This window comes from Babylonia areolata, chromosome 3, assembly GCF_041734735.1.
Source record: "Babylonia areolata isolate BAREFJ2019XMU chromosome 3, ASM4173473v1, whole genome shotgun sequence".
Classification (NCBI taxonomy): domain Eukaryota; kingdom Metazoa; phylum Mollusca; class Gastropoda; order Neogastropoda; family Buccinidae; genus Babylonia; species Babylonia areolata.
The window spans coordinates 1,809,445-1,834,107 of NC_134878.1; the positions used below are offsets into that span (position 1 = coordinate 1,809,445).

The 24,663-nt window shown below is 44.3% G+C and overlaps 1 protein-coding gene across 13 annotated transcripts in view; it reads left to right on the plus strand.

Annotated features, from left to right (window-relative positions):
* The window catches only part of LOC143279662 (tyrosine-protein phosphatase Lar-like), a 342,687-nt gene extending 318,024 nt beyond the window's left edge, over positions 1-24,663 (plus strand). For all 13 annotated transcript variants that reach the window (XM_076583704.1, XM_076583705.1, XM_076583702.1 and 10 more), the window contains 15 exons: positions 1,172-1,344; positions 2,512-2,700; positions 3,259-3,625; positions 4,092-4,390; positions 5,127-5,225; positions 6,530-6,649; positions 7,174-7,328; positions 9,003-9,288; positions 11,065-11,158; positions 14,509-14,585; positions 17,178-17,312; positions 17,710-17,835; positions 18,499-18,653; positions 18,955-19,090; positions 20,164-24,663. In XM_076583704.1, coding sequence (XP_076439819.1) covers positions 1,172-1,344; positions 2,512-2,700; positions 3,259-3,625; positions 4,092-4,390; positions 5,127-5,225; positions 6,530-6,649; positions 7,174-7,328; positions 9,003-9,288; positions 11,065-11,158; positions 14,509-14,585; positions 17,178-17,312; positions 17,710-17,835; positions 18,499-18,653; positions 18,955-19,090; positions 20,164-20,232 — 2,480 coding nt within the window. In that variant the 3' untranslated portion in view covers positions 20,233-24,663. The remainder of the gene's footprint in view (positions 1-1,171; positions 1,345-2,511; positions 2,701-3,258; positions 3,626-4,091; positions 4,391-5,126; positions 5,226-6,529; positions 6,650-7,173; positions 7,329-9,002; positions 9,289-11,064; positions 11,159-14,508; positions 14,586-17,177; positions 17,313-17,709; positions 17,836-18,498; positions 18,654-18,954; positions 19,091-20,163) is intronic.

A 24,663-nucleotide genomic window follows, 5' to 3' on the forward strand; every position in this document is an offset into this window, starting at 1 on the left:
TCAGGCCAAGGGACATAACTGGATTTCAGACAGCATGAAAGTTCTCATTCTGAAAAGGGCCATTGCTTATTGTCTTTTATTGCAGTGAGCGAATGTGAAACATAGCCCTTTTTTTCTGAAAGGAAAAAGCAGCATTGAAATCAGCACTGAAATCTGTAGAAATAGTTTTCACTGGATGAATGGGTATAGCCTGTAACAACTCCATGTGTTGAGCCCGGCCTGTCAACAAAAAACAAGAACACTGGTTTGACATATTAGTTAGAACTAATTATACATGAACACCACAACTTATCCATTCAGATTCTGAATGCTTCCCAAATAGCTTGAGTTAAGAAGCTGATCAAAACCTAAATACTAATAGCCTGAGAAAGTTAGAACAGCATTCAGAATCTTAATGCTTCCATACTGACAACATTTAGTTAAGACAGCCATTCAGATTCTAAATGCTTCCATACTTCCTTAAGACCATTCTTCCAGAGCACTGACTTGTGAATTGCATTGACTGGCTAGCAGAGGGACTTGGCAAGGTGTCTTATTACTGAGCTAGCTGTGAAATTTGGCCAAACATACCAAACCAAGAGGTGAAGTTTGGCTTTACACATATAGTGCATGACACCAAACAGGGAGTGTAACACAAACTCCTGACATGTACAGTCATGACACCAAACAGGGAGTATAACACAAACTCCTGACATGTACAGTACATGACACCAAACAGGGAGTATAACACAAACTCCTGACATGTACAGTACATGACACCAAACAGGGAGTATAACACAAACTCCTGACATGTACAGTACATGACACCAAACAGGGAGTGTAACACAAACTCCTGACATGTACAGTCATGACACCAAACAGGGAGTATAACACAAACTCCTGACATGTACAGTACATGACACCAAACAGGGAGTATAACACAAACTCCTGACATGTACAGTACATGACACCAAACAGGGAGTATAACACAAACTCCTGACATGTACAGTACATGACACCAAACAGGGAGTATAACACACTCCTGACATGTACAGTACATGACACCAAACAGGGAGTATAACACAAACTCCTGACATGTACAGTACATGTCACCAAACAGTATAACACAAACTCCTGACATGTACAGTGCATGACACCAAACAGGGAGTATAACACAAACTCCTGGTTTCAGCACCTCCGTATGTGGCGCCCCCAGCCGTGGAGGCAATCCAGGGAGGAGGCGTGGTGGTACGTCTGCAGAGAGCCTCGGAAAAGAACGGTCCCATCAGCCACTATCACATCGTGGTCGTACCCACCAAGTCTGGGCCGCCAGGCAAAATGCCCGCTGACTACACTTTGGAGGAGGTGAGTGTGGAAAAACCTGGGGTATTCTGGGGTTTTCTTTGATACCCTGATCTGCACATGACTTAACACACTGAAACAGAAATGACACTAGTTGATGTTAATGAATGTGAATGTTATTGAATATGGTAAAGGACATATGAGAACCACCAGTTGATGTTAATGAATGTGAATGTTATTGAATATGGTGAAAGGCTTGGCATGAGAATCATACCACTACCAGAGTCTGCACCAGTGGGTTACAGTATATAATTTAGATTAAAAGATTTTTTTGATTAAATTTCCTATATCACTAACTCATAGTTTCCAAGTTACATATAGTTATTTAAATATTGGATATTTCCAAGCCATGGGTTTTTCGTAATAGACAAATAGATAGTTCAGTAGTAAGGTGAATCTTTTCATGCAGTTATTTAAACACTGTACTTTGTTTTAAGTGTCAGTGATGATATATTTTGCTTCAGTATCTGATAACAACAACAACAAAAAACCCAACAAATTATGTAAAATAACTGCAGATATTCCAGTTCGGATAACTGGGTTTTACACTTCAGTTGGTTACAGAGAAAAGATACAGAACATTGGATGTTATGTCTTATGTTTCCATAAAATATCTGTAAGAGTTAGGGTGTAACCTCTTAGTGTGGCTTTGCACCAGTAACAAAAACAAAACCAGTGATTACAATCCGCTGTCCAAAGAGGGAGTGATTTTCTCAAGTGAAATGTTAGCTGCAGAAGATTTGATTCCCACACGTATTGTTGACGTCAGCCTGGGCACTGTGGGTGTTACATAGGCCTGTTTTCCTTTTTTCTTTTTTTTTATAACTTTTTTGTTTTTTGCAAAGACATGTATACAGTAAACAGTATAAACAAACAGTGACATCCAATGAGCATTAAAAGAAAAAGTACAGATAGAAAGATAATAATGATAATAATAATATAGTATTTTTAAAGAAAGAAAAAAAACAACTGAATAACTAACTACTTGACCCTTCATTCAATCAGTCAGTGTTGACAATAGTGATAGTAGTGGTGGCAGTGATAAATTCAGTGACTACTACACTTGTAAAAGCAGTAAAATGAAAAATGATAACAACAATAATAAGATAATAAGGAAACCACTTATAATGTAGCAGTAGCATCAGTTACTGGACGTGCTCTGATCCCCAGCTGGTGAACGAGGGAGCAGGAGTGGACCAGCCGGCCTCCCACCCCTACATCGCGGCCCGCTTCGAGGCCCACGCCCTTCCTCCCCAGTTCCAGCTGGGCAACGGTCAGGAGTATGGCGCCTTCTACAACCGTCCCCTGGACATGGACGACTCGTACTTTGTCTTCCTCAGGGCCTACTCTGTGGATCCTGTAAGTGCCTGATGCTTCTGCTGCTGCAGGTTTTCTGACCCTACTGTTGGTACTTTTAGCTTGAATAATGGCTTATTTGAACTTGTATATTATTTCAGGTTTTATTCAGTGTCAAAAAGAAAGGGAAAAGAAGGAAGAAAACCAGCAGTGATACTACATGAGAAAATTGTGCTACTTCAGATTTGCCCATGAAAGATCCTGTAGTCCATGTTCTGTGGGTTCATGGAAATACCCCCTGAAAGCAATGGGGTGCTGTGATTAACACTGCTCTGTAAATGTTCTTTCATGTTAAAGCTCGCTTGTTTCTATGAGTGAATGTGCGAGTTGCAGCCTGTGAACATAGAAAAAAGATAGAGAGAAAAATTAACAGTATGGAAGTAAGAAGGAATAAAACATAGAGAAATTAACAGTGTTATTAGTAAGGAGGAAAAAAAATGAACAGTGTGGAAATAAAGAGGAAAGATTATAGCATGTGGAGTACACAGTACACTCCGATTCTGAACGGCTGACAGGGGTAAGAAAGTGAAGGATTTCAGTCAGGTGTTGTGACGTTTTCAGAGACTGTACACGTCCAGCCGCTACTCGGAGGAGATCAACCTGCCCAGTCGCATCGACCGGCACCGGACCGACTCCCCCATCAAGCCCAGAGTGACCATGCACCCGTCCCGCAAACCTCCCCCCAGTGGGGGCTCAGCGGCCAAGACTCTGGACGACAAGGACATGCTGCTGACCATCGTGGCTCCCACCTGCAGTGGCGCCCTCTTCATCATCTGCATCTGTGCCGTGATCACGTACTGCATGATGAGGCGTAAGAGCAAGTCAAAGAGCGTGATGATGGAGCCAGAGTCCAAGGCGCTGATGGTGGACGTTCCCCCGTACCTGGTGGACCCTGTGGAGATGAGGAGGCAGCACTACCAGACCCCTGGTCAGTCGCCTTTCTCTTCTTTTTTTTTCTTATTGCTGCTCATAGTTCAGTGCTAAGGCCATAATAAGGACAAAGCTTCTACAAATAATTTTGTTCATGAAATCGAGGACATATATGTAAAGTCTATACATAAACCAATTAATGATAAGAGTTTTTTTCCTATATAGTTTTGACAGCAACAGCTGAAAAATATTTCCACCATTCAACCATTGAGAAATTTTGGTGATGTATCAGCAATTTATAACACGTGTAGTAGACTTGACACATTTTCTAGTTGGTGAACATAACAACATAAAATGAATGACTATCTGTCAAAAGTCAAAACATAAAGCATCCCAAAATGACATCATTCATTTTATATGACAACAGACTCCAGTATGCTAGGATTAAGTGGGTTTTTTTTTTTAAGATGTGAAAACAAAGTAAAGATGACTGAAAATATGACTCCCAGTGTGTCCTGTTGCAGCAATGATAAGTCACCCACCCATCCCCATCGAGCGACTGGGGGAGCACATAGAGATGCTGAAGGCGGCAGACAACCTCAAGTTCTCCCAGGAGTACGAGTCCATCGAGCCAGGCCAACAGTTCACCTGGGACAACTCCAACCTAGAGGTGAACAAGCCCAAGAACCGCTACGCCAACGTCATCGCCTACGACCACTCCCGGGTCATCCTGCAGCCCATTGATGGTGTGCCGGGCAGCGACTACATCAACTCCAACTACATGGATGGCTACCGCAAGCAGAACGCTTACATTGCTACTCAGGTGTGTGTTATGCCTTGTTGAAACAGGTGTTGATACAGGTGTGTGTGTTATGCCTTGTTGAAACGGGTGTTGATACAGGTGTGTGTTATGCCTTGTTGAAACAGGTGTTGATTGGTTATACAAGTGTGTGTTATACCTTGTTGAAACAGGTGTTGATTGGTTATACAAGTGTGTGTTATACCTTGTTGAAACAGGTGTTGATTGGTTATACAAGTGTGTGTTATGCCTTGTTGAAACAGGTGTTGATTGGTTATACAAGTGTGTGTTATACCTTGTTGAAACAGGTGTTGATTGGTCATACAGGTGTGTGTGTTATACCTTGTTGAAACAGATGTTGATTGGTCATACAGGTGTGTGTGTTATACCTTGTTGAAACAGGTGTTGATTGGTCATACAGGTGTGTGTGTTATACCTTGTTGAAACAGGTGTTGATTGGTCATACAGGTGTGTGTGTTATACCTTGTTGAAACAGGTGTTGATTGGTCATACAGGTGTGTGTGTTATACCTTGTTGAAACAGGTGTTGATTGGTCATACAGGTGTGTGTGTTATACCTTGTTGAAACAGGTGTTGATTGGTCATACAGGTGTGTGTGATATACCTTGTTGAAACAGGTGTTGATTGGTCATACAGGTGTGTGTGTTATACCTTGTTGAAACAGGTGTTGATTGGTCATACAGGTGTGTGTGTTATACCTTGTTGAAACAGGTGTTGATTGGTTGTCGTGGTGTGTGCAGGGTCCATTGCCAGAGACGTTTGGAGACTTCTGGCGCATGGTATGGGAACAGCGCAGTGCCACTGTGGTGATGATGACCAAGCTGGAGGAAAGATCCCGGGTATGTGTCATCCAGTGGACAGGTGGGGGGGGGGGGGTACAGTGATCAGTGGGTGGACAGATGGGGGGGGGGTACATTGATCAGTGGACATGTAAAATATGTGTCATCACTGGGGGACAGGCTGGGGTGGGGGAGTACAGTGATCAGGGGACATGTAAAATATCTGTCATCACTGGGGGACAGGTAATCAGGGGACATGTAAAATATGTGTCATCACTGGGGGACAGGTGATCAGGGGACATGTAAAATATGTGTCATCACTGGGGGACAGGTGGGGGGGGAGGGTACAGTGATCAGTGGACATGTAAAATATGTGTCATCACTGGGGGACAGGTGATCAGGGGACATGTAAAATATGTGTCATCACTGGGGGACAGGTGATCAGGGGACATGTAAAATATGTGTCATCACTGGGGGACAGGTGGGGGGAGGGGGGTACAGTGATCAGGGGACATGTAAAATATGTGTCATCACTGGGGGACAGGTGGGGGGAGGGGGGTACAGTGATCAGGGGACATGTAAAATATGTGTCATCACTGGGGGACAGGTGGGGGGAGGGGGGTACAGTGATCAGGGGACATGTAAAATATGTGTCATCACTGGGGGACAGGTGATCAGTGGACATGTAAAATATGTGTCATCACTGGGGGACAGGTGGGGAGGGGTACAGTGATCAGTGGACATGTAAAATATGTGTCATCACTGGGGGACAGGTGATCAGGGGACATGTAAAATATGTGTCATCACTGGGGGACAGGTGGGGGGGGGTACAGACATTGATCAGAGGTCATGTGAATGGGCAGTCCATTGTTCAGCCTATAAATGCCCTCTTTTGGTCTTTCGTTGTTTTTTTTTAAAGAAAAAGACAGAAAAGTACATTATGCATCCATACTTATGCAAATTTTTGAGTGCTAATCATATCAGTGATGCGTCCAAATTTTGAGTTAGTTATTTAGAAAAGAGACTTGACTGCATAGTCAGTGTGTTTCTGTGTGAAATAAAGAGATCCATTAGAGCAGTGACAATGATTGATAGTTCATAAAGCATATAGGAGATCAGTTTTTGTTCTTTTCTAATATTTTAGTTGAGTGAGAAATATAATCCTACATAATTTTGGTTGAATATGTATGTGTATCTGTTAAGTGTGTAAAAAGAAACAATGGTGACTTAATAAAAGTTATGATGGTTTGTTCAGAAGAAGAGTAACCACAGTTCCTATTTTTCTCAGGTGTGTGTGTGTTGACTGTATGGAGAAAGTGTGTAGATGAGTGGAAGACTGACGCATGTCATGACGGTGTGTCCAGATCAAGTGTGACCAGTACTGGCCGTCCAGGGGTGCAGAGACGTACGGCTTGATGCACGTGCAGCTGATGGACGTCACAGAGCTGGCCACTTACACCATCCGCACCTTCCACCTGTCCAGGGTCAGTGTACTTCAGGCTGCATAGAGATCACACTGCTGGACAGCCTGCCTCTCTGTCACTCTCTCTCTTTCTGCCTCTCTCTCCTTCTGTGTGTGTGGGTGTGTATCTCTCTCTCTCTGTGTCTCTCTCCCCTCTGTGTGTGTGTGTGTGTGTCTCTGTCTGTGTCTGTCTTTGTTCCTCTGTGTGTGTGAGTATCTCTCTCTCTGTGTCTCTCTTCCCTCTTTGTGTGTGTGTGTGTGTGTGTGTCTGTCTTTCTCTCTCTCCATGTCTGTCTTTGTTCCCCTGTGTGTGTGTGTGTGTGTGTGTGTGTGTGTGTCTGTCTCCCTCTCTCTCTCTGTCTCTCTTGTTCTGCCCTTTTCACTGGATTTCCCTTTCTATATAATGCCTAGCATCCAAGTTAAATGAATCAGTGACACTACACAGAAACCAGAGTGAAGAATGACATGAGAAAAGAAAAAGAAGTTGAAAAGTAAGTGTGCTGCCCTATGAGTGCAGTGAAGGAAAGGAGTGGTGTGTGTCCACAGTACGGATGTCCTGAGAAGCGTGAGGTGCGACAGTACCAGTTCACGGCCTGGCCTGACCACGGAGTGCCCGACCACCCCACCCCCCTCCTCATGTTCATGCGCCGCGTCAAGGTCAGCAACCCCCCGGATGCCGGACCCATGATTGTGCACTGCAGGTGAGGCATCGCTGGGGGTGTGGGTGGGGGTGTGGGAGGTGGGGGTGTGGGAGGAGGGGGGCAGAGTGAGGTGGGGGTGTGGGAGGGGGGGGGGGGACAGAGTGTGGGTAGGGGTGTGGGGGGGGGCCAGAGTGTGAGGTGGGGGTTTGGGGGGGGGGGGCAGAGTGTGGGTGGGGGTGTGGGAGGGGGGGGGCAGAGTGGGGGTGTGGGGGGGGGGGGGCAGAGTGTGGGTGGGGGTGTGGGAGGGGGCAGAGTGTGGGTGGGGGGGCGGAGTGTGGGTGGGGGTGTGGGAGGGGGCAGAGTGTGGGTGGGGGTGTGGGGGGGGGGCAGAGTGTGTGGGGGGGGGGGGGCAGAGTGTGGGTGGGGGTGTGGGGGGGGCAGAGTGGGGGTGTGGGAGGGGGCAGAGTGTGGGTGGGGGTGTGGGGGGGGCAGAGTGTGGGTGGGGGTGTGGGGAGGGGCAGAGTGTGGGTGTGGGAGGGGGGGCAGAGTGTGAGGTGGGGGTGTGGGAGGGGGGCCAGAGTGTGGGTGGGGGTGTGGGAGGGGGGGCAGAGTGTGAGGTGGGGGTGTGGGAGGGGGGCCAGAGTGTGGGTGGGGGTGTGGGAGGGGGGCAGAGTGTGGGTGGGGGTGTGGGAGGGGGGCAGAGTGTGGGTGTGGGAGGGGGGGCAGAGTGTGAGGTGGGGGTGTGGGAGGGGGGCCAGAGTGTGGGTGGGGGTGTGGGAGGGGGGGCAGAGTGTGAGGTGGGGGTGTGGGAGGGGGGGCAGAGTGTGGGTGTGGGAGGGGGGGCAGAGTGTGGGTGGGGGTGTGGGAGGGAGAGGGGGATGGGGAGGGCATTTTGATGCCTCCTTAATGTTCTTCCAAAATGAAGAGAGAATGTGGAATTGCTTTGTGTGGTTCTGTGAGGGAGTAGGATTTCAGCATTTGCAGGATGTCAGGTCTGATTGCTCAGTGCTTGTTGGTCACAACAACAAAAATTGTTATAGAAAATACTTTGATGGATGATAAAAGCTGTCCTAGTTCAGGCTGGAGAGGAGATGGTGCAAAGCATATTCTCTTGGTGCCTCGTGTCAGGCATCTCATGAAGCCAAATGGGTGGGACATTCTGTGATCACGTTAAAATCCACTTACAAGTGGGCTTGGTTCCTCTTGGTTCCAGCCTGTTCAGATACTGGTTATGGTTCAAACAGTGTTAGACCCCAACCTTCTTGGTCTTTCTTCTTCGTTCATGGGCTGCAACTCCCACATTCACTCGTATGTACACATGTGGGCTTTTACGTGCATGACCGTTTTTACCCCACCATGTACGCAGCCATACTCTGTTTACGAGGGTGTGCATGCTTGGTATAATTGTTCTCGTTACAATAATCCACCGATCGTTGACATGGATTACAGGATCTTTATTATGCGTATTTGATCTTCTTGCGTATACACAGGAAGTGAGTTCAGGCACAAGCAGGTCTGCACATATGTTGACCTGGGAGATTGAAAAAATCTCCACCCTTTACCCACCAGGCACAGTTACAAAGATTCGAACCTGGGACCCTCAGATTGAAAGTCCAATGCTTTAACCACTTGGGTTTTTCACTGGTCATGTTATGGTTCAAACAGCATTAGACCCCAACCCTCTTGGACCAATATATGAACAATCCACCCCCCACCCCACCCCCTGTTGTGCAGTGCGGGAGTGGGGCGCACGGGAGCCTTCATTGTGATCGACGCCATGCTGGAGCGCATCAAGCACGAGAAGACGGTGGACATCTACGGGCACGTGACATGCCTGCGTGCCCAGCGGAACTACATGGTGCAGACGGAGGACCAGTACATCTTCATCCACGATGCCCTGCTGGAGGCGGTGCAGTGTGGCAACACTGAGGTCCCCGCCCGCAACCTGGCCAACCACATCCAGAAGCTGAACCAGCCGGAGCCCGGAGACACTGTCACCGCCATGGAGCTGGAGTTCAAGGTACTGTCAGCAGGGTCACAGGCACTGTGTTGTCGCAGCAAGACAAAGTCAGTGTGCTGAAGTCTGTCATATGTACAGACCACCAGCATGATTGTACAATTTGGAATACATTGATATAACAAAAACACATGCAGCCGAGTTACAGCAAACCAGGCCTGATAAAACATCATCTTTCCACGATACAGCACACACACACAACACACACACACACACACACACACACACACACACACACACACAGGCATCCAGGCACATATTTTGTTAATGTATTTGCGTTACATATAAACAAATATGATGATGTCAGTATAGAAATACCAAGCCGCAAAACACAACTCAACAAAGGTTTAAGCAAATACAGCATAAAAACCATTAAATTACTACAGTAGAATTCACATTTTTACAGTGAACTTAAACATCTGAACTAAAATTCAAATTCAGCAAACATACTTAAGAAATGAATGGATAAATTTAATTGTCACATTCTACACATCATAAAATAAAAAGATAACAAAAAAACCAACAAAAATCAGTATTAAAAAACAAGTGAACCACTAGTCCCACGGAGGGGAGGGGAGGGGTGTGGGGGGCAGGCAAACCAAAATGTACATGTATGAAAATGAAAGACTGTTGTGTTGGTACATGTATGAAGACAGTGTGTTGTGTTGTACATGTATGAAGACAGTGTGTTGTGTTGTACATGTATGAAGACAGTGTGTTGTGTTGGTACATGTATGAAGACTGTGTGTTGTGTTGGTACATGTATGAAGACTGTGTGTTGTGTTGGTACATGTATGAAGACTGTGTGTTGTGTTGGTACATGTATGAAGACAGTGTGTTGTGTTGGTACATGTATGAAGACTGTGTGGTGTGTTGGTACATGTATGAAGACTGTGTGGTGTGTTGGTACATGTATGAAGACTGTGTGTTGTGTTGGTACTGTGTGTTGTGTTGGTACTGAGTGTTGTGTTGGTACATGTATGAAGACTGTGTGTTGTGTTGGTACTGTGTGTTGTGTTGGTACATGTATGAAGACTGTGTGGTGTGTTGGTACTGTGTGTTGTGTTGGTACTGTGTGTTGTGTTGGTACATGTATGAAGACTGTGTGTTGTGTTGGTACATGTATGAAGACTGTGTGTTGTGTTGGTACTGTGTGTTGTGTTGGTACATGTATGAAGACTGTGTGTTGTGTTGGTACATGTATGAAGACTGTGTGTTGTGTTGGTACTGTGTGTTGTGTTGGTACATGTATGAAGACTGTGTGTTGTGTTGGTACTGTGTGTTGTGTTGGTACTGTGTGTTGTGTTGGTACATGTATGAAGACTGTGTGTTGTGTTGGTACATGTATGAAGACTGTGTGTTGTGTTGGTACTGTGTGTTGTGTTGGTACATGTATGAAGACTGTGTGTTGTGTTGGTACATGTATGAAGACTGTGTGTTGTGTTGGTACTGTGTGTTGTGTTGGTACTGTGTGTTGTCTTGGTACATGTATGAAGACTGTGTGTTGTGTTGGTACTGTGTGTTGTGTTGGTACTGTGTGTTGTGTTGGTACATGTATGAAGACTGTGTGTTGTGTTGGTACTGTGTGTTGTGTTGGTACTGTGTGTTGTGTTGGTACATGTATGAAGACTGTGTGTTGTGTTGGTACTGTGTGTTGTGTTGGTACTGTGTGTTGTGTTGGTACATGTATGAAGACTGTGTGTTGTGTTGGTACTGTGTGTTGTGTTGGTACTGTGTGTTGTGTTGGTACATGTATGAAGACTGTGTGGTGTGTTGCAGCGACTGGCCAACGTGAAAGCCAGCCCCAACCGCTTCATCAGTGCCAACCTGCCGGTCAACAAGTTCAAGAACCGACTGGTCAACATCCTGCCCTGTACGTGGCTTGTCCTCTCTGACTCTTGTCTCTAAAACATAGATGATGGTGATGATAATGATGATGATGATGTGGATACTTTTATAGCGCCTATCCTCAGTCAGAGACCAAGCTCCAAGCAATTTATCAACACACAGTCATTAACACAACAGGTGTGGAGGATCACACTGTGGAGAGAATCCCACACAGTCATTAGCACAACAGGTGTGGAGGATCACACTGTGGAGAGAATCCCACACAGTCATTAACACAACAGGTGTGGAGGATCACACTGTGGAGAGAATCCCACACAGTCATTAGCACAACAGACATGAAGGATCACACTGTGGAGAGAATCCCACACAGTCATTAGCACAACAGACATGAAGGATCACACTGTGGAGAGAATCCCACACAGTCATTAGCACAACAGGTGTAGAGGATCACACTGTGGAGAGAATCCCACACAGTCATTAGCACAACAGGTGTAGAGGATCACACTGTGGAGAGAATCCCACACAGTCATTAGCACAACAGACATGAAGGATCACACTGTGGAGAGAATCCCACACAGTCATTAGCACAACAGACATGAAGGATCACACTGTGGAGAGAATCCCACACAGTCATTAGCGCAACAGGTGTGGAGGATCACACTGTGGAGAGAATCCCACACAGTCATTAGCACAACAGACATGAAGGATCACACTGTGGAGAGAATCCCACACAGTCATTAGCACAACAGACATGAAGGATCACACTGTGGAGAGAATCCCACACAGTCATTAGCACAACAGACATGAAGGATCACACTGTGGAGAGAATCCCACACAGTCATTAACACAACAGGTGTGGAGGATCACACTGTGGAGAGAATCCCACACAGTCATTAGCACAACAGGTGTAGAGGATCACACTGTGGAGAGAATCCCACACAGTCATTAGCGCAACAGGTGTGGAGGATCACACTGTGGAGAGAATCCCACACAGTCATTAGCACAACAGACATGAAGGATCACACTGTGGAGAGAATCCCACACAGTCATTAGCGCAACAGGTGTGGAGGATCACACTGTGGAGAGAATCCCACACAGTCATTAGCACAACAGACATGAAGGATCACACTGTGGAGAGAATCCCACACAGTCATTAGCGCAACAGGTGTGGAGGATCACACTGTGGAGAGAATCCCACACAGTCATTAGCACAACAGACATGAAGGATCACACTGTGGAGAGAATCCCACACAGTCATTAGCGCAACAGGTGTGGAGGATCACACTGTGGAGAGAATCCCACACAGTCATTAGCGCAACAGACATGAAGGATCACACTGTGGAGAGAATCCCACAGTCATTATCGCAACAGACATGAAGGATCACACTGTGGAGAGAATCCCACACAGTCATTAGCACAACAGGTGTGGAGGATCACACTGTGGAGAGAATCCCACACAGTCATTAGCGCAACAGACATGAAGGATCACACTGTGGAGAGAATCCCACACAGTCATTAGCACAACAGACATGAAGGATCACACTGTGGAGAGAATCCCACACAGTCATTAGCACAACAGACATGAAGGATCACACTGTGGAGAGAATCCCACACAGTCATTAGCACAACAGACATGAAGGATCACACTGTGGAGAGAATCCCACACAGTCATTAGCACAACAGACATGAAGGATCACACTGTGGAGAGAATCCTGCACTGTAACCCTGTGACCACTGCACCTGTTCAGGTGTTCCACAACTTATGTGCTTGTGACACATTCTGTACATTTCTCTGAATCCAAGGACGACTTACATTATTACAAGGAAAATAGGACCACTGAGGGCTCTACCCCCACCTCCCCTCGCTTCCTTGTAATGAACTTCTTTGTTATGAACTTCCTTGTTATGAACATATTTTTGGTGAAAGTAGTCTTGAGGCTGTAGTTTGAAATTGAATTTCTGAGTGTTCAATTTGTTGGGAATGAAAAAGATTTTTTATTTGTAAAAAAAATTCTTAGTGTTGACCATGATCAGAATGTTATAGATTTATCATTTAGAAACTGAAATTCTAGTGTTGACCATGGTCAGAATGTTATAGATTTACCATTTGGAAACTGAATTTCTTAGTGCTGACCATGTAGGGAATGATACAGATTTATTTCTCTGACTGTCCTGTATCTACTGAATGATACAGATTTATTTCTCTGACTGTCATGTATCTACTGAATGATACAGATTTATTTCTCTGACTGTCATGTATCTACTGAATGATACAGATTTATTTCTCTCAGACTGTCATGTATCTACTGAATGATACAGATTTATTTCTCTGACTGTCATGTATCTACTGAATGATACAGATTTATTTCTCTCAGACTCGTGTATCTACTGAATGATACAGATTTATTTCTCTGACTGTCATGTATCTACTGAATGATACAGATTTATTTCTCTGACTGTCATGTATCTACTGAATGATACAGATTTATTTCTCTCAGACTGTCCTGTATCTACTGAATGATACAGATTTATTTCTCTGACTGTCGTGTATCTACTGAATGATACAGATTTATTTCTCAGACTGTCATGTATCTACTGAATGATACAGATTTATTTCTCTGACTGTCATGTATCTACTGAATGATACAGATTTATTTCTCTCAGACTCGTGTATCTACTGAATGATACAGATTTATTTCTCTGACTGTCATGTATCTACTGAATGATACAGATTTATTTCTCTCAGACTCGTGTATCTACTGAATGATACAGATTTATTTCTCTGACTGTCATGTGTCTACTGAATGATACAGATTTATTTCTCTCAGACTGTCATGTATCTACTGAATGATACAGATTTATTTCTCTGACTGTCATGTATCTACTGAATGATACAGATTTATTTATCTGACTGTCATGTATCTACTGAATGATACAGATTTATTTCTCTGACTGTCATGTGTCTACTGAATGATACAGATTTATTTCTCAGACTGTCCTGTATCTACTGAATGATACAGATTTATTTATCTCAGACTGTCCTGTATCTACTGAATGATACAGATTTATTTCTCTCAGACTGTCATGTATCTACTGAATGATACAGATTTATTTCTCTGACTGTCATGTATCTACTGAATGATACAGATTTATTTCTCTCAGACTGTCATGTATCTACTGAATGATACAGATTTATTTCTCTTGGACTGTCATGTATCTACTGCATACTAGAAGAAAGGTGTGAGAGTGACTTTGGAAGTTGTGTTATCATGCATTCATCCCACTGAGAATTGCAGACCATTTATGTCCACAGTTCTGAAGTACCACACAGCACTGAAAGACATAGTGGAACTGACTGCCATTTTCATTTTTCAGATGAATCGACACGGGTCTGTCTCCAGCCAATACGGGGTGTTGATGGTTCGGATTACATCAATGCCAGTTTCATTGATGTTAGTCAGGTTTCATACCCACTTCCCTTGTGTGTGTGTGTGTGCCGTGTGTATGTGTATATCTGAGTGTCTGTGCTTATCAAGTGTCCAGAATGGGGCTTTGTATTATTACTAGATGTTATTATTATTCACTGCATTCCCACAACACTCCTGAACGCGGTCATCACCGCTGTTCCCAACGCAGACAAGCTCATCATTCTTGGTGACTTTAACACGAGAGTTGGCTGTGACAGCACCTCCTGGGAAGGCGTGATTGGGAAGCATGGGGTTGGCAACTGTAACGGCAATGGTCAACTACTTCTCCAGACATGTGCCGAGCGCACGACCTTCTTATCACAAACACCATCTTCTGCCTCCCTACCCATAACAGGACGTCATGGATGCATCCTCGCTCTGGGCATTGGCATCTCATCAACTTTATCATCATCAGAAAGAGGGACAGGCAGGACGTACGAGTCACGAGGGCCATGTGCGGCGCCAAGTGCTGGACAGACCACCGCCTAATCGTCTCTAAACTCAACCTCCGCATCCAGCCCAAGAGACGACCTCAGGGCATGAAAGCAAGGGTGTGTTCTTGCCCCCACCCTGTTCAGTCTCATGTTTTCAGCCATGCTGACAGATGCCTTCAGAGACGCTGACGTAGGTATTGGCATCAGGTACCGCACAGATGGCTCACTCTTTAACCTCAGGAGGCTTCAAGCAAAAACCAAGGTGAGGACAGACACCGTCAACAACTTCCTGTTTGCTGATGACTGCGCTCTCAACGCTGCCTCCGAAGCTGACATGCAACACAGCGTTGACAAGTTCTCTGCTGCCTGTGACAACTTTGGCCTCACAATCAGCACAAAGAAGACTGAGGTGATGCACCAGCCAGCTCCAGGAAAGCCTTACGTTGAACCAAACACCTTCATCAACAGGCAGCGACTGAACGCGGTGGACAAGTTCACATACCTGGGCAGTACACTCTCTTGCACAGTTGTCATCGACGATGGGGTGAATGCCAGACTCACCAAAGCCAGCGCTGCCTTTGGCAGACTCCATAAGAACGTTTGGAACAGGAGAGGCATCACCCTAGAGACGAAGCTCAAAGTAATACAAGGCCATAGTTCTCACCACACTGCTCTATGGATGTGAAACGTGGACGGTCTACAAACGCCACGCCAAAAAGCTGAACCACTTCCACACCACCAAACTCAGAAAACTTCTCGGCATAAAGTGGCAAGAGAAGATCCCTGACACAGAGGTGCTCACTCGTGCAAACTTGCCCAGCATCTACACCATCTTGATGCAGGCCAGCTGCGCTGGGCAGGCCATGTAGTTCTCATGCCAGACCACCGGCTCCCCAAGAAACTGCTGTACGGCGAACTCCAGCATGGCAAGCGCTCCCATGGAGACCAAAAGAAGCGCTTCAAAGACACTCTGAAAGCTTCTCTGAAGGCCTTCAGCATCAGCCACGACACATGGAAGCTGAATGCAATGGACAGACCAAAGTGGTGTTCAGCTGTCCACAAAGGCGCCAAATCCTGTGAGGCCAACAGAATCGCTGCAGCAGAGCAACGCAGACAGGCCAGGAAAAGCAGTGCCAGCAAGTCCCCGACAGCCGCCACCATCCCCTGTCCACACTGCATCAGAATCTTCCGGGCGCGGATTGGCCTGACCAGTTATCTGCGCACCCACAGAGCCCAACCCACCCACCCCCAGGATGACTAGATGGTCCTCGTCGATCCCGACAGACGAACCACAGATGTTATTATTATTCACTGCATTCCCACAACACTCAACCAAAATTGGATGAGGTACATCTGGCAGAAACTTGATATGGAGGCATTCTGGGCAGTGACACAGAGCATTTTACAGAGAAATTATTTCTTTAGAAAGCTGTACATGTTTTTTGCACAACATCTGTTTTTTGATGTTGGAATTTTTAAAAGAGAATTTTGAACATTGCTTTCCAAAAGTTTTAAAAAAAAGAAAAAAAAAGAAAAAAAAAAAGAAACCCACACAAAAACCATAGTAAAGTGTAAGCAATAAGGTTTCTGGCAGCATTAATGGGTTTTGTTGTGTGCTGACAATGTGTGCATGTGTCAGTGTTGATGGTTTTGTTGTGTGCTGACAGTGTGACTGGTGTGTGCATATGGCAGTGTTAATGGTTTTGTTGTGTGCTGACAATGTGACTGGTGTGTGCATATGGCAGTGTTAATGGTTTTGTTGTGTGCTGGCAATGTGACTGATGTGTGCATATGGCAGTGTTAATGGTTTTGTTGTGTGCTGGCAATGTGACTGATGTGTGCATATGTCAGTGTTAATGGTTTTGTTGTGTGCTGACAGTGTGACTGATGTGTGCATATGGCAGTGTTAATGGTTTTGTTGTGTGCTGACAGTGTGACTGATGTGTGCATATGGCAGTGTTAATGTGCTGACGATGTGACTGGTGTGCATGTGACAATGTAAAAGTGCCGATGGTTTGATTGGTGTGCATGTGGCAGTTAAAATTGATGATGGTGTGTGACTGATGGTGTGTGAGACTGGTGTTGACGTGGCAATGTAAAAGTGCTGACGTGTTGTGCCTGACGGTGTGTAACTGGTGTGCAGGGCTACCGCTACAAGAAGGCCTATGTGGCCACTCAGGGTCCGCTGGCAGAAACCACTGAGGACTTCTGGCGCATGTTGTGGGAACACAACTCCACCATCATCGTCATGCTGACCAAGCTGAGAGAGATGGGCAGGGTAGGTGGGCCTTCAGTCCCTGCTGTCTGACAAACACCTTGTTTGGGCTGAAGAGATGTCAACATGTGGGAAAGGAGGCCAGGCGGTTATTCTGAACCTGTTTGTGGTCAGCTGTGCTGTGTTGCTTGTCATGTGTGATTCTGTGAGTATGCATGTGCGTGGAATATACTGCAGAGTGTGTGTGTGTGTAGAACATGGATATAGAAAATTTAAAAAAATAAAAGTAGTTGAGCAGACAGTTGAGGGGTGCTGTGTCATGGTGAGTGCAGTTCAGTTTCTCAAGAAGCCACCGTGTTCAGACGAATCCATATACACTACACCACATCTGCTAACAAGAAAATAAATGCTAATAACAGCATAACTGAAATGTGAAAATTGGCCATGCTGTGTGTTTCAGGAAAAGTGTCACCACTACTGGCCGAGCGAGAGGTCAGCACGGTACCAGTACTTTGTGGTGGATCCCATGACGGAGTACAACATGCCACAGTACATCCTCAGAGAGTTCAAGGTCACCGACGCCAGGGTAAGGACTGTTTCGTGTCATGATACTTCTGTCATGACAGATTCCTGTGTGAAATTAGGGCTGCTGTCCCCTACCCCTCCAACCCCGTCCAGGGAGAGAGCGTATTGATACCCCCCTTTCTTTTTTAATTATGTAATTTATACTCACTTAATTGCATTTTATTTGCTGACCTTGTTAGGAAATTTTCATCATCTTTTCTTGAAAAATTGTAATTTTTCAATTTTTACATTCTTAACATCCTAACATTCCTCAGTATCTTAAAGGCATTCACACACAAAAATAACGTCTGGTTGTTTGACCAGAATTTTCTTGGCGTGTACAGTCTCCATTTTCACACAAATATAGATAATAAAAAGCAGTTGACTGAAAAGCCTCTAATACAACATTTTTGGGGTGGTTTTTTTTTGTAGCAAATATATATTATAATGAGTATCAATCGATGTAGCTTTCAATTGTTCGATTGTAAATTTTATGATATTGATACTACCACCACTGCTACTACTACTACTAATTTTATGGTATTAATACTACAACTACTACTACTATGACTACTACTACTAATGATAATAGTATGATGATAATAATAAATAATAATAAAATTCCTTTGCACAACAACCAAACACTGAAAACGGTGGCTAACAAGGGAGGTATGGCTGTGTGCAGGATGGACAGTCACGCACCATCAGACAGTTCCAGTTCACAGACTGGCCAGAGCAGGGAGTGCCCAAGTCCGGGGAAGGCTTCATCGACTTCATCGGCCAGGTGCACAAGACCAAGGAGCAGTTTGGACAGGAGGGACCAATCACAGTCCACTGCAGGTCAGTCCGTCTCTCCCTCCCTAAAACACAAACCACTGTTCCTTCACAACTGAATCTCAAACTGGATACTTGTTCTCATGCTTCTTTTTGCAGCAGTGTTCATACTTTGTTTCTTGTAACTTTCACATGAGGGGAAAGTAAAAAGTCAAATACACGCCTTCTGATGAAGTGAAATAGTTTAAAACTGAGAAAGTGTCAAGGTTTTTGTATACTGTATTGTTTACTTGTAGGATAATGGCCCATTGTGTGGCAGGCTGGGCTAAGCAATGATGATGATAGTCATAATTTGTGTTTGTTTCAGTGCGGGAGTGGGTCGCACAGGCGTGTTCATCACCTTGTCCATCGTGTTGGAGAGGATGCGTTACGAGGGAGTGGTTGACATGTTCCAGACCGTCAAAATGTTGCGTACACAGCGTCCAGCTATGGTGCAGACAGAGGTCAGTTTTAGTGTCTCCAGTATATCACATGTGAGCGCCCTCGTCTTTATCTGTTGCAAAATTTCCTGTTGCTGTTCCAACCCCTGCTGTCCAACCCGTACTGAGGTGATTGGACAAACTGGGTGCAGTGGTTATGGGTTGAGGGAGTTGGGTTCAGTTACTCAAGGAGTCGTCACTGCGTTCAGACAAATCCATACATGCTAGCAATGGCCAGCAGCGTAACCCAACATGCTTTGTCAGTCCTTCAGGGGAAGTGAAATGATACACATAAATAAATGGATAAGTAATTACATTAAAGAATAAATAGAATAATGAATAGAGATAGAAACATACATGAAAAAGAAATAACCCCCCAAAAAGATAAACACTAGGGAGGGGGGAGGGAGAACGGGGGATTGATCTTCACCAGCACCATGGAATGGAGTGGGTTGTGTCAAGGAATGAGCACCATGGAATGGAGTGGGTTGTGTCAAGGAATGATCTGGATTTGCAAAATCAAGTGTCACCCAAGTGTCTTTGTTGCTAAACGGATGTGTGTATATCTCTGGGGCCAGACTGGTGTGATGATACATTGTGAAAGGGAGAGAGGGAAGGACAGTGGTTGCTAAACGGATGTGTGTATATCTCTGGGGCCAGACTGGTGTGATGATACATTGTGAAAGGGAGAGAGGGAAGGACAGTGACCTGTATCTCTCCCCCTCCACGAGACCTTGAGTAGTGGTCTGGACGCTAGTCATTTGGATGAGACGATAAACTGAGGTCCTGTGTGCAGCTTTCACTTAGCGCATGTAAAAGAACCCACTGCAGCGAAAGGGTTGATACTGGCAAAATTCTATAGAAAAATCCACTTTGATAGGAAAAACAAATAAAAATAAAAACTGCAGGCAGGTAAAAATACTAAATAAAAATTTTAAAAAAGGATGGCGCTCTCAGTGTCGCAACGTGCTCTCCCGACTTTCACAGAGAAACCTGTTGTGACAAAAAGAGTAATACAATACAATACAATACAATACAATACAATGATGGGAATGGGACTTCATGCTTCATTCATGCTGACTCCCTTGTGATTGCAGGACCAGTTCCAGTTCTGCTACCGTGCAGCGTTGGAGTATCTGGGATCTTTTGACCACTATGCAAACTGATCCCCCCACCTTCCGTGTGAGGGGCTGGGCAGACAGGGACAGTGTGTGGAACGCTGTGTGCTGCCCCCCGCCCCCCTGTCCCCCCCCGGCCCTGTCACCGCTCAGTTCCAAGGGATGGGAAGCCAGTGTCCTGTGTCACAGGTCTGCCTGCTCCGTCCTGCTGGAGACTGGAGGATGTGTAGGATGGTCACTGTTTGCCGTCACCAGATTCACAGGGGAATTTGTACAGTGTGGTTACTGTATATAGCTGTTGAGACTCCTTGCAGTCATGATCAACTGTTGCCATGTTGTATAACAAATCTGCATTTTTTTTTTTTCTCTCTCCCTTAAGACATCAGTTGTCAGATCATGTGGCACAGGGACCACGGCAGCTGTATCAGCTGCCAAGACTTCCCCAGTGGAAAAAAACAACAACTTAAAAACCTGAACCTCAGTTTCTCCGACTGTGCTGGAAAAGGGAATAGGTGTTTGATGCATCGTAGTGAGAGGGAGCAGGCCATGCCAGGGGAGAGAACAGCTGGTGAGCTTGGCGTCCCAGTCCTGTGGAAGTGGCTGTGAAGAACGGCTTCAAGTTGTGTGGATATTGGTCCGTAATCTTGGCAACTCATGGCGGCTGTCATGTTGGACTTCACCTTCAAGGGAATGGAATCCTAAACATTAAGCGTTTGAGGCGAAGTGAAACATGGACAATGGCAATAAACATGTACACTTGATCCATTACGGAAGTGCTGAAATAAAGCAGACTGACAGGCAGTGTGTTTTTCTTTTTTTCTTATTAATAAACACAAGCTGAAAAGTGCACTGAGGATAAAATGAGGACGCAGAGAGTGAATGCAGAGAAAAGACTGCAGTGTCAGATGCTGCCACTGGACAGAGCCCTGGGGAAAGTATATATATCTATATATACACAGAGCGTGCATCAGGTGAACTGAGGCCTCTTGCTGACAAGTTCAGTTCATGGAGGAGGTCTGATTGACAAAACGTAGTTATTTACATTTTGTGTTCTTTAGAAGTCTTGTTGTGAAAGATTTGACATGCCAGCAGAGTTGTTAGATAGCGAAAATGAAAGCTGAGAGATGGCGGTTGTACTTGCGGCATTTTATTTCATGTTGGCTGTTATGTCAGTGGTTTTGTTGTTTTGTTTTTTTGGGGGAGGTGGGGGTTGTTTTTAATGTAAACTGTTGATTCAAAAAGTTTTATTATGGTGGTATCAGATTCAGCTCATCATATTAAAAAAAAATATATTAAAACCTGATCAATTCATTTTGATAGTTCGTGCACTTTGTTTTATTTCCCACCGATTTGAAAATGAAAAAATGGGGGTGGGGGTAGTAGTAAAGCTTAAATTCTTATTTTGAGAATCAAACAGTTCCTGAAAGGTTGTACAAGTCACTTGATTGGTTGATAAAAGTGAACTGCGTTAATCTTGTATCAAACTGTACAGCATTGTGCATGTTGTGGCATTTAGTCTTGAGTATTGTCTCTAGCTTTTCTGTTCCTTGCCGTCGTTTCATCACTTGTTTGGATGTGGAAAGTGTGACATGCTGAAGTCGTTGGGTTTTACTCTTCTTGCTAATAATCTATTTATTTTTACTATACTGTTTACAACCTAGCCATGTTGTGGTGCGAGTTGAGAGTGAATGGTATTCGGGTCTGAGGCCGTTTTGCGTTTCCATTGGTTGTGCTCTACACAATTCCTTGCCTTGTCCCAAGATAACCTTAACCAACATCAGTACAAAACTGCCTTCTGCCACTCAACTTGCACATGTTTATTCTTCCTGCCCACTGCAGACTTCATGTAGCTGGTTTGCTACCAAGATAGAGGCGTCAGTAAACAGGTCTCCATGATACAGCAGATTTGATCGCCAACTTCCATCAGACTGTCTAGGCTGAAAAATAGGCCTCATTTCCGTTTTTAGGTCTGGGTTTGTCACCGAGGACATTTCCAATGGCTTTCTGTTATGAGGAGTACATTTTCAGCTGGACAATGTCTTTAAACAAACCAAAAATGTGTTTGCATTTTGTATCAGGTATACCAAAACGGTACTTGGAAGCAAGTCCATCTCTCTGAAAAAAAACCCCAATCCGTTTCATTTCCAACTGACTAGCAAAAATTCATAAAGCTCAATGGTGGTTTTTGTTGTGGTTTGTGACTGTGTGTATCTTGTCATTTTTCCATCTAGGTGCATACTGGACAGTAGGTATAGACTAGGATCACAGAATGATAACTGGAAGTGGTACATAATCCAGAATGAGAGAGTCATAAAGTTATTTTAACCATCTTGCCTGTTGTCGTTACTGCTCACATTAGAATTGATGCATTTTCTTTCAGTGTACATTCTCCATCATCCCACCCAACTCAAACTTACCAACATGAACATTAGACGACCAAGCAATGAAAACACACATCATGCTGCAATATTTCACCATGTCGATGTTGTATGTAACATTGTGTGTGTTTCCTGTTGGTTATATTTTCAATATATATAGGAGAGAATCAAGCCAGTGAAGAAAAATTCAAGACTGAGGCAGTCCTTGGTTTTTGGATCAAGTATTATGTGAATGTATTTTAGTACTCACAATGTCTTGTACTTATGGGAGTTGCAATAAAGTGGTGTGACTAGAGTGGTGATGGGATGGTGCATGGGCAGAAGGATGCAGAGAATGGTCGGGTGAAGCAAGACTGCACCACAATCCATTACTAGGTTTTGCATTGTTTGACTTTGTGCTCTGCCTCGGACTTGATGTTGTATAAACTTTGTTTTTGTGTCTGCAGATAAAATGTGTCCATTGCCATTTATGATATATATATTGTACACATTTGTCATTTCATTTGCAGTTAAGATGTGGGTGGAACTTTCCGCTGGACAAAAAACAAAACAAACATCATCCTAGCTTAGGCAAGCATTGATCAAACATGTGTTGAGATATTGTGGTTGTAGATTCTAACCTCCCTGTTTTTATTGTTTGGCAAACTCCATGGGTATATACAAAGTTGAAATCTGGAACATAAATGTGGGTTGGTTGGTTGATTTTTTATTGTTTTCTTGTTTTTCACAATCTCTTTGATATTCTGGAATGCAGTGTTAAACATTTTGCATGATCAGGGCAACGAGGATCAAACCTGCACCAAAAGTGGTAAAAACAGTGGAAGCAGCACGAATCTTACTGGCACAGCAGGGAACATTTAGGCCAGCACATAGTCAGCATCCTTTTAAGAATGTCATTCCGGAAACTGCTGCTCATGAAACCAGCAAATGAGCTATCCCCTTTGTTGAGTTTCCAAAGACCAGCCAGAAACACATGGGAAGTGCAACATCCTTTTAGTCGTTTTACCTTTCTCAAGGGTACATTGTGTCAGTTGCATTCTTCATCGACTTCTGTTTAGTTCCTAGGCATTTCTCATTTTAGTCTCAGTATTTTGCAATTTCATGAGAGCATGCGTTTCTGTGTCTGCGTGCTTTTTTTTTTGTTCATCTTCACATTCTGTTGTCATTGAGGACAGACTTATTAATACCAAGCTTGTCCATTGCCATTGTTTTTCCCGTAACAACTGTCAAAATCTTTTTCAGGCACTGTAAACTTCACACTGCTATACACAGCAGGTCTGGTTTTGCTGCTCTGAATATGAGAGAAAGAAAGAAACCATTTTTGAACAAGAGCTCTGTGAGAATGAGAAGGAGAGAGAGTGCATGTGTGATTTCCCCGTCAATTTCATTCTCTGAATGGATTGTCATTTATCTTACAACCTCAACTGGAATTTAAGGGAAAAACACAACAATCTTTCTCACAAGACGATCATGGGTGTATCCAAGAAAAACATCTTGTGCACTGGGATCTGAAATATTAAATAAGAATTTTGAAAAATAAAAAGAGGGACAATAGTGAAATGGTTGTTAATTTTGCTGGAACACATGAAATAAACTTGACAGATTCCCAGTGCTCGAAGACAGAAAACAGAAATATTGAATTGGTGAGATGGTTCTCAGCACTTTTAATTAAGTGTGTCCAGGATTTTCAGACTTAATAACATTTACCCCAGGCATTCCCAAGGTTTTCCAGAGAAATCAAAATCAGTTTATCCTTGACAATAAAAGTGTTCCTGTTGAGGGGTGGTTGGAGAACAGGAAGTGTTGATATGTACGTTGCATGAATGAAAGGTTCCTGGTCATTTCCTCTTGTCCTGTGTAGTGGTTTGTCATGTAGTGATTTCTGTGTACATAACTTGACATAGACAGACAGTGCAAGTGTCATTTCTATGGCTTTGTAAACAAACTGCATTGGTCATTCTTGTGAAGCTTGAGAGAATCCGAGCAGATCTATAATACTGGCCCTCCCATTCGGTTGCATGTCATTAAGTGAAGTTTTGTAAATTTCTTTTTCTTATTTACAATATCACGTCGGCAATTAAAAGAATATGCCAAAAAAAAA